This window comes from Petaurus breviceps, unplaced genomic scaffold (assembly GCF_028583685.1).
Source record: "Petaurus breviceps papuanus isolate PSGF00001 unplaced genomic scaffold, PetGlider_PUasm1.0 90740, whole genome shotgun sequence".
NCBI classification, from domain to species: Eukaryota; Metazoa; Chordata; class Mammalia; order Diprotodontia; family Petauridae; genus Petaurus; species Petaurus breviceps.
The window spans coordinates 485,232-501,429 of NW_027187330.1; the positions used below are offsets into that span (position 1 = coordinate 485,232).

Genomic DNA, 16,198 nt, shown 5'->3' on the forward strand with positions numbered 1-16,198 from the left:
CTCTCTCTCTCTCTCTTTCTCTCTCTCTCTCTCTCTCTCTCTCTCAGGCCTTTTCTGCTTTTTACTTTGTGATGGACTTCCTGAACTTGACGGATTCTTCTCTGGAAAGAGTGATTACCAAAATGGAAACTTTCTGCTCCCAACCTTGGGATGAGGTAAGTGAGATATTCCTGTTTCTCTGTAAGATTTGCAAAGCACTTTACACGTATTATGTCATTTATCTTCACAACAACTCCATGAGATGGTATAGGTATCCTTATCCTCATTTTATAGATGAGGAAACTGAGGCAGGTTAAGTGCCTTGCCCAGGGTCTCACAGCTAGTAATAATGATTTTATAGATAATTTAGGCAATTAGATGACCATTTTATAGTCACAGAATATTAGCACTAGAAGGGACCTTTGACATCCTCTAGTCCAGGGGTCAGCAAACTACAGCCAAGCAGCTGCTGATTTTTACATTTTAAATATAATCAAACTTTATTTAAGAAAGCTAGAACTAGAGTCGGCATATCTACCCCCCAGTATCTGGAGACTTGCATCACTCATAGCTTAATGTCATAGTTCATGTTAAGAAAAAGAGACCTGAGGCCTAGCCCTGACAGATTACAGAAGAGACCCCATCTACAAGGGCCAAAGTAGCTGTTATGAGTATTAAGGGAAAATAGGTAGTAGATCAAAAGTAAACTATATTTTAATTTAATTTAAATAATTTAAAGTTTAATTTCATTTTAATTAAATTAATTTTAATAATTTAATAAAGTTAAATTAATTTTAATTTAAACTAAATTTAATTTAATTGGATGCAAGAGTTTGTGACTTTCACCTTTTCCGTTAAGGATATCTATGGAATTTGGACTTAGTGGCTCACTCTACAGCAGGGTTCCCATACTCTTCAGATTTGAGTAAATGTTCCTGTAACCCCCATGCAATGTGAGTGGAAATAAATTCTAGAGTTTTCTATGTGTGTGCAAGTAATAAATGAGATCATTAATTTCAGTAGGATAATATATTTACCAACTAGCCCTTGCACCCACTTAATAAGCTCCTTATACCCCATGAGGTACATGTGCTTCAGTTTGGGAGCCCCTGCTCTAGGGACAACACTAGAATATCTGGGAAATGGAGGAAAGCTTAGGTGAGTAGTCTGTTGAAAATAAAAACATCTCACTTTTCAGCCTTTTCCCTCACTAGACCTTTCATTAGAGCTGCCAAAGTGTGGCAAAGTTGAATCTGAGTTTGACCTGCTCTAATATCACACTGAGCTGGATTCTCTCATTGCTGGGAATTCCAGCTCCTTTGTCCTTTGGAGAGGTGAATAGTAATGAGCCCACAAACATCCAAAACAACCAACTCTCAACTCTACACACCTGTTAATTGTCCTGTGTCTTTGTCTTCTCTTAATCCTGTTGCCCTTTCTTTTGACCATTTCCATGCCTAATAAATTCCTTACTTATTAGAATATAAATAAATAATAAAGGAAAATAAATAATATAAATCTCTCTATATATCTAAATAAATAATATCTCTATAAAATATAGATTTTTTTATAAAATATATATTATATATAAAATATTTATTTTTATAAAATAAATAATGAAGGAAATCAAAGGGGGAGTACAACAAATTCTATTTTGTTACTTTTTAACACATTTAGTGTAAAAAAAACCTGGTAAAGGAAGAGGTTAAAAAAATGAGTTTGCATTTTCAGTTGACTCCATTGATCCATGCTCTCCTTTGACCCACACAATTTAGTATTCGATAGGGTGAGTTCACAAAGAGATATCCTCAATAGACAGGGCCCATGGTTTGTACTCTTATACCAGTGGAAAAATAGTAGTCTAACTTCTACTTCTCACTGAGCTAGGTCCATGGATTTAGAGTTGAAAGAAACCTTTAGACCTAGTTCAAGGGTTCTTAACTTGGGAACCACAGCCCTCAAAGGGTCTCTTGGTAGATTTCAGGGTCATTTATGAACTTGGATAGGAAAATTTTTTTTATTTCAATATAATTGAACTTTGCAATCCTTGCATTTCTTTTACACAGTGAAAAACATCATTGTGAGTAAGGGGTCTATTGGCTAGACTGCCAAAGGGGAACATGGTACAAAATCAGTGACAAACCCTTGACTTAGTCTAGATCATATAACTCAGCCTTCTGCCCTTCTCAGAGATGGCCCTCTGCTTCATTTGGGTATGACAGTCCCAAGTACCTTACCCTTGATCAGCACTAGAACTGGAAGCTATTCTCTTGACAGGTATATGTTATAGTCAAATAAAATTTAAAATCTTTTTTTTTTTCCTTTCAAAGGTGAAAGCACAATTTCCTGACATCAAAGTGAAGTACCTCAGTGAATATTGCTTCTCTGGGACCTATATTCTTGCCCTCCTGCAGTTAGGATATGGATTCACTGAGAATAACTGGAAACATATCCAGTTTATGGGCAAGGTAACCACTGTGTATATTCGGGGAGGGAGAGATGGGAAGGTATACTACAGTCAGGGTCCCAGGGTTATGAAAGTGGATGTCTTTTCTTAGGCATCACCCTTATGATGGTTTGGCCCATTCTGTTTAGCTGGTTTGGTTTTTTTTTGGGGGGGGAGGGTTTGGTCTATTTGACTGTGTTTTTTTTTTTTTTTAATCTAAGCAAAGTATGTGTGTGTGTGTGTGTGTGTGTGTGTATGTGTAAAACTTCCTAGGTTTTCCCTCTCATAATCTATCTGTATTGTGATCTGAGCAGGATCAATCAATCAATCAGTATTTATTAAGTGCTTACACCTGCTGAAGATGTGAAGCACTAGGGATACAGAAAGAGGCAAAAGACAGTAGCAACCCTCAAGGAAGTTACAATCTAATGGGATAAGGAAAGTAATAAGCATTTATTAAGGTCTTATGTGTCATGTGGCAGGTATCCAGAAGTGCTTTACAAATATTATTTTATTTGATCCTCACTACAACCCTGGGAAGTAATCAATATTATTATCCTCATTCTACAGTTGAGGAAACAGAGGCAGAAGGAGGTTAAGTGATTTATTTGCCCAGTGTCAAACAGTAAGTGTCTAAGGCTAGATTTGATTTCAGATCTTCCCAACTCCAGGTCCAGTGCTCTATGCACTATGATACTACCTAGCTGCCACCTTCCCTTTGTCAATGCTTTATGGTTCTCTAAAAGCACTTTCAGAATCACATTTGGGGCTTACAGTAAACCTATAAAGTAGGTAAGGCATGTATGATTATTTTTATTTTATTGATTAGAAAACCGAGACTCAATCATAGCTTGGCAGCATTAGAATTTGAAACTAGGTCTCCTGATTCCCAATCCTTTTGAAAGGCCTCTACAATCTGGCTCCAACTTACTTTTCAGGTTTTTTGTACCTAACTCTCCTTCATGGATATTCCAGCCAAATTTGCTGCCTTATTGTTCCCTGCACAACAGAGTCCATCTCCCACCTCTGTGCCTTTATCCCCCATGCCCTGAATGGACTCCCTCATCCCCTCCACTTTTTAGCATTTCTTTTTGCTGTTCATTCGATAAGTCGTGTCCAAATCTTTGTAACTCCATGAACCACATATAGCATGCCAGTCCCTTAGATCTTTCACTGTCTCCCAAAGTCTGTCCAAGCTCATGTTCGTTGTTTCCATGATACTATCTATCCACCTCATTCTCTGCTGTCCCCTTTTCCTTTTGCCTTCAATCTTTCCTAACATCAGGGTCTTTTTTTAATGAGTCCTATCTTCTTCTGTGGCCAAAGTACTTAAGTTTTGGCTTCAGATTGACCTTCCACTAAATAGCCTGAATTAATTTAAATATTGACTGATCTGATCTTCAAGGGACTGTCAAGTCTCCTCCAGTTTCCTTCAAAACTTAGTTCAGACATCCCTTCCAACAAGAAGCCTGTGATCCTCCTAAGTTGCTAGTGCCCTTTTTATCTACATTGTTTATATTTTTCTATGTCCACGTTAACCCCTAATGAAATATAATAAATATGAGGACAGGATGAATTCCACTTTTGTCTTTGTATATTTGATCCTACACACACAGTAGGAAGGGTTCAATAAATAATTTGTTGAATGAATTGTCACAATGCCTTTTAGCAATATTTCCAAATTAACCAATGCAGTCATTCATGGAAAAGTACAATTTTTATCCAAGATAAAAATTAAAGCCAAATAACAAATGCTAGAAGAAATTCTTTCCTTGAGATTCTCGGTTGTTGCTTAAGATTGTGTTATTTTTCTGTTGCTATTTTGTTTTGTTTTGTTGGTAGGAGGGGAAGGAGAAATAAAAATCCTTTACATAAATAGTTGCTTAAGAACTAAAAATGAATAGTGGCTTTGTCGCAGGAATATTGAAGGTTTGATGGCTGACTCACAGAGGGTTTGATAGCTCTGTTACTTCTGGGCACGTTGAAGGGATCTAAAATCTCCGAACATCTGGGGAAAACTTTTTTGTGCTTTCACAGAGACACATATGCTTCTCCTCTTTGACTTCTCTCCTGACTCTGATCATGTTACTATCACAAACACTGTCCTTAGATACAATGTACCACCCTATCCCCATTTGTCAAAACTTTTAACACCTCTAGAACGAGGCTGTGCACTTTCCTCAACACACTGTAAACTAGTTGTCCAAGAACTGGCAAGTTTTGATCTAACTTACGTTGGTGGTCACAAGTAAATGTCCAGGTCTATTTCTGTTCACTTGAGAGACTTAATGAGAAAGTCAATATTGTGAATTGCTACTTAGACTCACTGGGGTCATTAAGTCCTAATTCTTACTTTCTGATCCCTTGTTACTAATTTACTTGCTTTAAATCAATGTAGACAGTTCAAATATAATATTCATAAGCTTAGAAAATATTACTGGGACCATGTTTCCTAAATCATCTCTTCCTCAGGGCCCATTGATACATATAGTAGTTATTTAATAAATGCTTATTGGATGGATGAATGAATGGCCTATGGCTAAGTATAAATGTGGATAAGGTAGTTGAATGATCAGTACAGAAGATTGGTGGTGTTTTGTTTTTTTTTCAACCAAACTTTGAATAATAAAATTTTCATCCTGCCCAACCCCTCTCCCTCTTTCTGTCTCCAGATTAGTGGAAGTGATGCTGGATGGACTTTGGGTTACATGCTGAACTTAACCAACATGATCCCAGCAGAGCAACCTTTGTATCCGCCTCTGTCCCACTCAACGTATGTCTTCCTTATGGTCCTCTTCTCACTGGTCCTGGCAGCTGTATTCTTCATCAGCTGGCTTATCTTTCGAAAGCCTTCATGCCTTCAGAAAGGAGCCGTATAGCAAGTCAGCCTGAGCTCCGCTGGGTAGAGTATGGAAGAAACATTATAGGGAGGACTTTTCTCCCTCCTTCAGTTTCATGCTGCACTCCATCCTGGGGATCAGCCTTTACCAGCACAAAGCTTCACTTGACTTCTGCTGCACAATTTTTCTCAGGAGGGTTATCTTTCTATCCATGTGCCATGCTTCAGAGCAGAGATCCAGCATCTTCTTGTCATTCTTTCTTTTTCACCTTCTTTCTCCTGTGTGTTTTATGCTTCTGTGAGTCACAAGGATTCACCATTTTTTCAGAACCTTGCTTTATTGGATCACATTCATCTGGAAGAGAAGAGATGACAGAGCTATAAATCAGTGACAGTGACTGGTGAAGGCCAGTGGGATACACGAGGAGGCTGAATGGCCGGACAATACCTCATCTCAGGAATTGGTTGAGTTCCTTGGGATTTCCTTCTATTCTCCTGCCTCCCATTTACAAAGAACAGATGGTGCCTTTGCATGGAGCAGAGTCCAGTGGGCTCTGTGGGAAAGGTCCTCCAACTAGGCCAACATTGGCCAGGGCCAAAGAGCACCGCACTGTCATCCTCTGTGGTAGTACAATGCTTACCTCAGTACCATACTGTGTCATCACTGGGACGGGAGCTACTGGGGGCAGCCCCATCTCTGCCAGGGCAGAGTTTGTTCTTAGAGCTGCTAAACACACGGATATACCAGTCCTAGGTCACGTATCATGGCAGGTATATGTGTGTGCATGTCAAGATTAAAGATATCTTTTCAACTCAGGGTTGGGAGTAGCATATCTTAATGCTGTATCAGGCCTTAGCATGGGGAGTCATACTAGCTTTGGATGAAAGTGGAAAAATCTATGTTTCAGTTGTAGAGCAGAGATTCTCAGACATTTTTGTCTCAGGACCCCTTTACACTCTTAAAAATTATTGAGAACCATGCCCCATCCCCAAAGACTTTTTATTTGTGTGGGTTGAATCTGCTAATGTTTACCATATTAGAAATTAAAATGTCAGTATTATTATAAATATAGTTTTAGACTCCCAGACTCCTTGGGGTCCCCAGACCATACTTTGAGAATTGCTGCTATGGAACAACAGGTCATTAGGTTGTCATGACAATCTGCAGTAAGGTTAATTAATATGTTTCAAGCAACAGCCCTTGCCTTCGGACCTATTTCCTTTTGTGGGAGATGCATGTGCTATCATTAATTCTGGGTGGGGTTGGGGAGGGGAGGAGAGTGAAGAATCCCTGCCACCTACCTCCATGAACCTTTATAAGCTTTGCCTCATAGGCAAGAATAATGGCATATGATTTTTGACCTTGTTCCAAGATCTCTGACTTCTCCTTCAGTGGGTTTATCATTGAGTAGGTGTCTGTTTTCCCCAAGAACAACAAATCTGCTTTTCAACATGTCCAACGAGTATAAACCTGCAAGGAGGGAACTACTTTTTCTTCTATATTTATCCCCAGCTGAACCTCCTTGACCTTGAGCAGGAGTCAGATGCCAAATCTTGACATTTTAATCAGTGATGAGAATCCCCCTCATTCCTGTTTTCCTTCTTCCCCAAATCTTCTGAGCAATAACTGAGTCCTCCAGGATCACTGAGTTCAATTGTGCAAAACATAGGAGCATTCATTCCAAGCCTGTGAGACAACAGTTCCTTATGTTTATGTCATGTTTCATTATCATAAAGTAGTGCAGTATCTTATTTGAGCTCCGTAACAACTTTGTGCAGGAATTATTTATCCCATTTTATAGATGAAAAACTGAAAGGTCACACAGCTAGCCTGTGGCAAAATTGGGATTCAAATCCAGGACTTCTGACTCCAGATCTAGTGTTCTTCTGCTCTATCTCATTCATTTTACAGGGGAATATCATGTAGCTGCCACCTCTAAACAGTATTTGATAATGACAGCAAAAAAAAAAAAATTGAGAGACTAAATAAACACTTCTTAGCATCTCACTTCTAAGTTCTCTGACCAACTCAATGCATTCCAAAGTCAATTTCTGACAACAGTGAGCTTCATCATACTTTGTGGTCACCAAGAAATTCAGGAGACAAGTTACTAATCTTCAAAAATCTCAGAAAAATGATGCAAGGAATTAGGCTGAGACTCTGCTCAGTCCAAGTACCAAGCCAGAATCAGGTTAACATACATGGGGAGGTCAAGTCAGATAAATCTTTTGATATCAGACTTCTATCATCTTTGGTTCCAGCTAGTTGCAATTCTTTTTAGAGCCTTAAGTCAAGAGAATGCTGTGTGATTTGGCAATCCCATTCCTTAAGACAGGGTAGGGAGTCGAGATGGGAGGGAGGAATGGGCTGTATGTGTGAGTGACTTTTTTTTTCCATTATGTACCACAAAAGAAAAATCATAGTGATCTATATAGCACCATAAAACTATATAATTAGAGCAAGGTGTTTTTTTTTTCAGAGAAATAGAAAAGAATCAAATTGATATGCTTTTAATATTAAGGATAGGATATACACAGAAATTTTTAATAATAGACTAAATAATAAAAAAGTATATATCATTTCTATATTGTGGTTTATGAGAAAGTTAGCCTAGAAGTGGCAAAAAGGGTTAAGAGACATTCAGGGCAAGAAAAGACAGAGGTAAAGTAATACAACTGGGGCAGAGAGGAAGCATCTTTTCCCCCACTTTCCCTAGTGGTGGGAGGTACTTAAAGCCGTATTTTCTTTTTGCAATCACAAGTATTGTGATGTAGTTTCCATTGGACATTTATTGCATTTGAGGTTTGAAGAAACTTTTATTAGGATTTTGACATTTTAGCTGAAAGTTTCTGTTCAATATTCATCTGCCTTTTAAGTGAGGATAAGTATCAGTTATTTGGTATCAATACCTGAACAGTCTAGTAACCTCAGGAATATATACATATATGGATATATGTATATACATATATACACACAGATAGTAATCTTAATTCTGAGATAAGACAAAATGGATGTTAGTTTTTAAATAAGACAGTTACTTAAATTATAAGTAAAAATTAAATTAAATAGATGAACAATTATTCAATTCAGTAACTACATATGAAGCACCTGCTATGTTCAAAGCACTGTGCTAGACACTAGGGGGAAAGGAGAAGGGAAAGTCAAAAGATGAAAAACAGTACACAAATTCAAAGAATTTCTATTCTACTAGACAAGGAGAGACAGGGGAAGGAAAATGCACTATAGTCTTAGAGCAAAATACATAAAATAATGAAATTACAGTCTATTAAATGTCATTCTCAACTAGTGTAAAGACACAGCTGTTTGCTGTATCTGAGTTCCAAAAAATGCTACATTAGAAATCAGCCTAGTCAACCTTTGAACCTTAACTATTGTTAGCATTGAATTATGACAGTAACTCAGTGTTAGCTGCAAAATTGTTTATGCCAGTTAATGTCCTAATAATAGGCCTAATTTAGAAGTATATTCTTCCTAATTAAAGATTTACTTTTCTTGATTGGGGCCATTTTCTCCCCTGAAGAGTCTCCTTATAGGTCAGGTCAGAGCATTCCTTCAGCTTATATGGCCTCATATTTTAAACTGACCTTAAAAACTCATGTACCCATTTTCTTTCTCACTTATGCATGTGGTGCCCTGTATATCCCCAAAAACAACATTTCAGTTTCACAAAGGTACAATAAAATCTAACAAAGCTGGTTTTGTCATAGGCATAAACGTATTTTGATAGTGGGAGAAATGGGGGCCAAAAGACATATTTATTATAGGCTGGATCCAAGTACATGGATACAGGTCCCACACCCTTCCTTGTAAAATCAACATGAACCTCTAAATCAGATGACATCATTGACTTGGCCTCATAGATTTCCTCTGAAACAAGGATGAAAAGGATTAAGTCACTATAGACTTCCCTGAGTGGTCTCCGATCAACATGTAATTTACAGAGGTGCTGGTGGAGAAGTACCACATTTAGAAGTTTTGCTGAGATCCTTTTATTAAATGTACCTGATGGTAGCTAGACTTGATGTGAGTACTGGTGCAGGCTTTCAGACTGTGTGTGAGCACATGTGTATGTGTGTCCATGCAGAAATGCATGTGCAAGGTCTGATAGTATTTAATGGTACAACAATGGCATTACTGACAGAAGCAAACAAATTGACTCCATGTTGTTATTTTTTTTTGTATTGTAAAGAGATACCCTGCAACAAAGCATCATCTGAAAAGTGCTTTGATGACACCTCTTTACGTCCTTGAATACAGCCCTCTGAGAATCTGTGGCACCTCTCTCCCCTCCTACGACTTGGAATGAGGGAGAGGAAAGAAAAGGGAGTGGAATGGAAAACTGGGGAAAGAAGGGAAGGAAAGAGAAAGGGGGAGTGGAGAAGAAGGAAGGGAAGGGAAGAATCTGTACTGATAAGCAGGGACAGAGTGTACTGGAAACTATGCAGACTCTTAACTGTTCAGAAAGTCTGTTAGAGGAAAGAGTCATGCTAAGAGAATTAAATGTAAGAAAAATGCCTAAAAATCCACACTTTCACATTGGTTATTTGCTTGTTCCAAAAATGCACTGAAACTTTATGGGACAGAATAGGCCTTTCAGAAGTCTTATGGCTCCCCTCTTGGCCCTCCCTCCCCTGCAAAAAAAAGGGTCACTAGGTCAATCTTTTCAAACATAATTTCCTTTTTTTTTTTTCAAACTATCTTTACATATGATGCTATATGATTTCTTGTATCCAATGTAAACTCTCGATGGCCTTCAAGGCTCTCAAGAACAGTTACTGGATTCTTTTTCACATCATCCATCATAGCTCATAAGGTACTTAACACGTAGTAAGAGCTTAATAAATGTCTTTGAATGAATGAATACTGTCTTTAGCAGCTGACATTTGAAAAGTGTTCCTAGTCTTTACTTAGCAGACAGAGTTTAACAGCAGGTATGAACATAGAAGATCCAATTATCTATTGATTGATGGAAATGCTGAAGGAGGAGGATAGGGTCCATGGAGCACATCATCGTCTAAACTATATGATGGCTTCTGTTTGAAAATAATGGGGAAAAACACTTGTCCTTTCAATTGGAGAAGATATTTTAAGTCATTTTAATATAAAAATGTAATCCTGACATTGTACATTGCTAAAAATGGTAATACTAGGCCTGAGTTGAATGAACTTCTAGGCTCAGCAGGTGAACAGTGATGAAATTTAGGCTTAAATTTCACAGATTAGATTGAATTTTGGAGATGAAAGGAATCTTAGAAATGATCCAGTCCAACTCCCTTTGTTCATAGGTGAGAAAATTTAGACTATGAGAATCAAATGGCTTGACCCAAGTCACTCATTTTAATTGGTATGCACAGTTGGGGCTATAATCAATGTCTCCTAACTCCTGAGGCTTTTTTTAGGTGAGTGAGATAGGGAATATATGATCCACCTTCAGTTCTTTTCCTAAAAAAATATAATTCCTTATTAAAAAGAAAGATTTTTTTTCTGTTTTCCTTTTGGACACTATAATGCATAGTATTCAAGTTGTGTTAAAAAATTAATAAAAATACAAATCCCTAAGAACAAATTAGCTATCCCTGCTACTAGTTAACTGTCTTAACAGTTTTGTTTTGTTTTGTTTTCCTACCTCTAGGCTTCACCAGTACCTTTTGATGCCATTTATTCTAGCTAACTAATATATTCTATTCTAACTATTTTCAGTTGCTACTCAGGAAGCATTATCTCTTTAACACCCTCTATAGGAACACTAATTGCTCAATTTTTCTTCTGCCAAAGTACACTTTGCCTGCTTTTCAGGATATTTAGTTCCTTTATGTTCTTATATTTCTGGACCATTATTTTTGGACTGTTCTTAAAAAAGAACATAAACTTCCTTGTATCCCATACTCCCTCCATCCAGGTGAATTGTCCTTTCATTTAATAATATAGCTTCTAATAATGCTGTTAGTGCTGGTAAGACTGTTAAAAATGATATAAATGATAACTAACTTTTCATTTAATTGTTTTCATCATCTTTGTGTTTTGCTGCATTTGTTGTATTAAAGCAAAACACAGAAAACTCTGTATTTTGTACCAAAAACTATTAACAGGTATAGAATCAAGATCCTAGAATTAATGATCAGTCAGTCAGTAAACATTTATTAAGCACCTACTATATGCCAGGCACTATGTGGTACAAAAAAAAATGCAACTGTTAGTCCATGCCCTCAAGGAGCTTACAGTCTAATGTGGAAGACAGCAAGCAAACAAATTTGAACAAACAAGCTATATCTAGAATAAATAGAAAGAAAGAGAAAGAAAGCACTAGAATTAAGAGGGGTTAGAAAAAAACTTCCTATAGAAGATGGAATTTAAGATGGAACTTGAAGGAAGCCAAGGGAAACCAGGAAGTGGAAACAGGAAGGGAGGAAGTTTTAGGAACAGTGATGCAGGCATTACGCATGCCAACAAGCACATGCATTTGATAGAAGAAATAAAGAGAATTAGCAAAAGGAGAATTTTTTTTAAAACATACATTTTGAGTAAGATCTAATATGCTAAAAGAAGCAGTATTTTCTCTAGGCTAAAAAATTTTTCCAGGCTTTTTTTTTTCCCTTTGGGAGAGTGGGTGAAACAAACACTAAGGCCTTTCTTAGGGAAATAGTTTAGGGGTAATAGTCAAATCCAACTCTTTTCCAGATGTGATCATTATCTCTCCACCTCCCCAAAGTGCTTGGCCACCATGTGGCCAAGAGCAGTATCTTAAGGGCAGTATCTTTTTTTTCCATTCAAAATTAAGATATTGATCTTAGATCAATTTGGCATGATTACATCCACCTGACAGATAAGGAAAGAAATTGAGGGAAGTTACATGACTGGCAAACACACAGTAGTGGGACCACGATCATAGGTTCATAGGATTTAGGGTTATAAATTTTGAGCTGAAAGGGATCTTAGCAATCAGGTAGTCATACAGTAACAACTCTGCCATCTTTTGGATGAAGGAAGTGACATCTAAAGACACTGTGTCTAAAGACACTTGCCTGAGTCATAGACTTAGAAGACAGCAAGATGCAAAACTTAGGTTCTGTGACAACCAGTTCCAGGGCTTTTTCACACCAGTCTAGCTCAAGAGTGGATACCACCCTGTCTTTCTCTCTGCTTACCTTTCCTTATTTCTGGTCCATTTTTTCCACTTCTTCCCATACTTTGTTTCTCTGGTGGTCACATCCAGGTCTCAAATCTACCATCTTATTGACCCTCTACATGGGAATGAATGATATCTTGGCAACCTGGCTTAACATGGTGTCATGAATGGCTTAATTACATCTTTATTATCTGGTCAGTGAGAAAATAGCAGTTTTGAGTCTGCACTCCTCCAAAAAAAGGGCATTTGGAATAGAGAACTAAACAGATGGACTCTGGCATAAAAGCAACACAAAGTCAAAATATTACTGCTTCTAGAACTGCAGAACACCAGAAATGAAAGAGACCTTAGAAAAATCATAGAGTATAGCCCCTCAGGAAACAAAGGCAGCTAGGTGGTATGATAGAGAGCTGAGCCTGGGCAAATTACTTAACTTCTGTCTGCCTCAGCGTCCTAAACTATAAAATGAGAATAATAATGCCTACCTCCCAGGGCTGGTTATGAGCATCAGATGAGATAATATTTGTAAAACGCTTAGCATGGTGCCTGGCACATAGGACATGATTAATAAATGCTTCCCCCCCTTTCCCCCTCTATTACCTCAATCTTAGAAGGGTAAAGTTAGATAAGTGGCAATGACAAAAATTCAGGTCCCCAAACATCTAGTGCATTGATCTTTCTAGTATACTATGCTTGGAGCCAATGGTAAAAAGAAATTCTAATATAGGACTAATTCCCTAAAATTCAACTATGCCACTAGTTAACCACATCTTGTTTTGTTTTCTTTGGTTCATTCTCATCTTTCGCACTTTATAATGGAGACTCGAGCCAAAAACTGTGGCTTCAGAAGGCCACCAAACGAATAGAATCACCAAAACTACAGAATCTCAAAGTTGGAAGGGATCGTGTAGTTCAGTCTGTACCTGAACAGGGATCCCCTCTAACAAGTGAGACATCCATCATCCTCTGCTTGAAGAACTTCAGTGATGAGAAACCTCCTAATTTAGCTCTTTCTACTGTTGTTGGGAATGATTGGGGGGGGGGGGGTGAGGGGCAGGAGATAGAATTAAAATCCACATCTTTGTCATTTCCATTTACTGCTCTGAGTTCTGCCTTCTGGACTCAAAAAGAACAAATATAATTCTTTTTACTCATATTGTGTCATGTGTAATTTTTTTTTCCTTCCAGACAGCTGTTAAATGTTTGTCAGCATATTCTTGCTCTGAGATCATGAGTTTGGGAAACTTGGTGGATGGTAATGCCCTTGGAAAGAGTAGGGAAATGTCAAGGATGGGTAGTTTCTGGGAGAAAGATTATAAATTGAGTTTGAGATGTGTCCAACATAAGACAGTAAGTCTGGGAAATCCAAAGATGACCAAGAGTGAGTTGGTAATACAGGACAGGATATCAGGAGAAATATTTGGGCTGGAGATGAGGAGTTGAAGAGGGTACCAAGAGAGAATACAGAGTGAGCTTTGAGACACCCATGGATAAGGGACGGGAGATGGATGCTGAACCAACCAAGGAGACTGAAGAAGAATAGTCAGAGGTAGGAGAATCAGGAAAAAGCAGTATCATAGAAGCCAAAGGAGGTGAAAATTCCTAGGAAAGAATGGTCAACAATATCAGACGCTACAGAAGGGTCAAAAAAGATGTAAATTGAGGGGGAAAAGCCTAATGGATTAAAAAATTATGAGACTGTTGGTAACTGGAGGGATTAGTAAAAACCTGATTGGTTGGTTAGTTGCTGTCCTTTGCTCTTAAAGAAGACCAAAATGACATCACTGTGCTAAAGTCAAGTTTCAGCGTGTCTGTGGCTGATCAGACCAGTATGAGCTCAGAATGCTCTACCACAGGTCAGGCACAAATAGTCCACGTGAACATTTGGGGTGGAATCTCCAAATCTGCACATCCTGCATTTCCTTTGAGCTGCTTCAATTCTGCTTTGCCCATAGCGCCCAGCACCTTCTCTGATGTGGGCTCCCCATGCTGAGTGGTCCTGTGCCAGTGTCTCCCATGTCACACAATCAATTCCAAAGTTCTTAAGAGAGAATAAATAACTCATTTTATGAATTTTATATTATGAGTTAGATAGTGAAAGGGAGGGAAAATAAATAATATATTGAGATAAAGGGATCAAGTAAAGGGTTTTTTTGTTGTTGTTTTTTAAGGATTGTGGAGACCTAGGGGCATGTTTTTAGGAAGCAGGAGTGGAGGTAGTAGAAAGGGACACTGAAGATGAAAGATAAGAAGGGAAGGCTCTCTGTCCAGACTCCAAAGTTGACCAGTACAAATGAAACACCTTGCCTCTTTATCTTACTGCTGTTCACATTCTACAAATCTTCAACCCAAAGGTCACCTTCACCATCTGACATTCTCTGTGGGTCAGGACAGCAAATGGAGAAAAGTGAGGCCAGAGCAGGGGTTTGGGATTGGGAAAGCAGAGAGGAATAGAAGGAATTAGAGTTAATGGTAAAGATAAAGAACTGATTCAGGTTGAATGAGTCAGAGGAGAGATGTAAGCCTAGGAAATTAGAATCAGGAGGGGAAAATCTACTAACTCCAAGTCTAGCCATCTGACCTTACACTAACCAAACCTCTAGAGGGAAAATGGCCTGGGGGCCTGCATGTTCAGCAATGAGGATACATCCTGAAAACAAAACCTGCAGACAAAGAGTATGGAAGTGGCAGGAAAGAATGAAGAGAGGGCTGCTTCTCTCTGAACCAATCAATGTGTCAGGAAGAATTAGACACACATGACTTGACCTCAAGAGAGTAACTAACTATTAATCCAGTGTTACCTGGAGAAGGTTTCCAAGAATCTTAGAAGATGGAAAGAATGTGAGCTGATATCTAGGAGAAAGAAGTTCCAAAAGGCTCAGTTGAATGGGAGAGCAGGGGAAGATTGCCAGTACTAGCTCTGCAGACACATCCAAGATGGGACGTTAAGCAGATACCTGGAGACAGATTTCAACATTTTCCACTGTGAATGAGAGCGTTCAGGTCTGATCTCATTTGACACACTCCCCATTGCCTCCTTCCCTAACTTGTCTGCTATTGCTTCGAGTTGGCTTTCTAGCAAAAGAAGCAGAGGTAGTTCTGGTCTCATGGAACATGCATGGACTTGTAACATCTGCTGGAATTTTGGGAGCCCATGGAGACCCACATCTGTAGGCAGTCATCTCAAGGCCACTGATGCAAAAACTTGGGTATAAAAAGACTAACTGCCCAAGACGTAGACAGTCTCACTCAACAAAGGGGTATCTGAGATCTATCTCAAGCATACCAGGACAAGGACTTCAGATTGCTAGTTGTTTTGTGTATATGTAGACAGGTGATTATTTCAATTGATACATTTTTTTCTTCCCATTCAACTAACCTTTTTCCATTCAACTAACATTTTGTCAACCCATTTCTCCTCTACCTCCTTTTAGTAAATAATTCTGTTTTAACCCAAATCTATGCAGCAAAAGTATAAGTATACATTTAACATTCTGTTGACTTAGAATTCTAATAGTGACAGATATCTAGGTTACCTAGATTTCAGAAAAGTATATACGATTAAAATATAATCACTAAATCAAATCAGTTTCCAGAAAGCATGATTTCTCACGTTGTCTATGCAGACAAGATGTAGAAATATGGGCTCAATAATAGTAATGAGGGGAGGGTATGTTTTCTAAGCACCTACTACTATGTTCTAGGCACTGTGCAAAATACTTTACAAAGATTATCTCATTTGAGCCTCACAACAACAACCAAAGGTAGGTGCTGTTATTATCATCG

The 16,198-nt window shown here is 38.2% G+C and overlaps 1 protein-coding gene across 3 annotated transcripts in view; it reads left to right on the forward strand.

Moving 5' to 3' along the window:
• The window catches only part of ENTPD1 (ectonucleoside triphosphate diphosphohydrolase 1), a 112,017-nt gene extending 99,139 nt beyond the window's left edge, over window positions 1–12,878 (forward strand). For all 3 annotated transcript variants that reach the window (XM_069067093.1, XM_069067092.1, XM_069067091.1), the window contains 3 exons: window positions 48–155; window positions 2,310–2,447; window positions 5,098–12,878. In XM_069067093.1, the coding sequence (XP_068923194.1) occupies window positions 48–155; window positions 2,310–2,447; window positions 5,098–5,304 (453 nt within the window). In that variant the 3' untranslated portion in view covers window positions 5,305–12,878. The remainder of the gene's footprint in view (window positions 1–47; window positions 156–2,309; window positions 2,448–5,097) is intronic.
• Window positions 12,879–16,198: the final 3,320 nt, after the last annotated feature.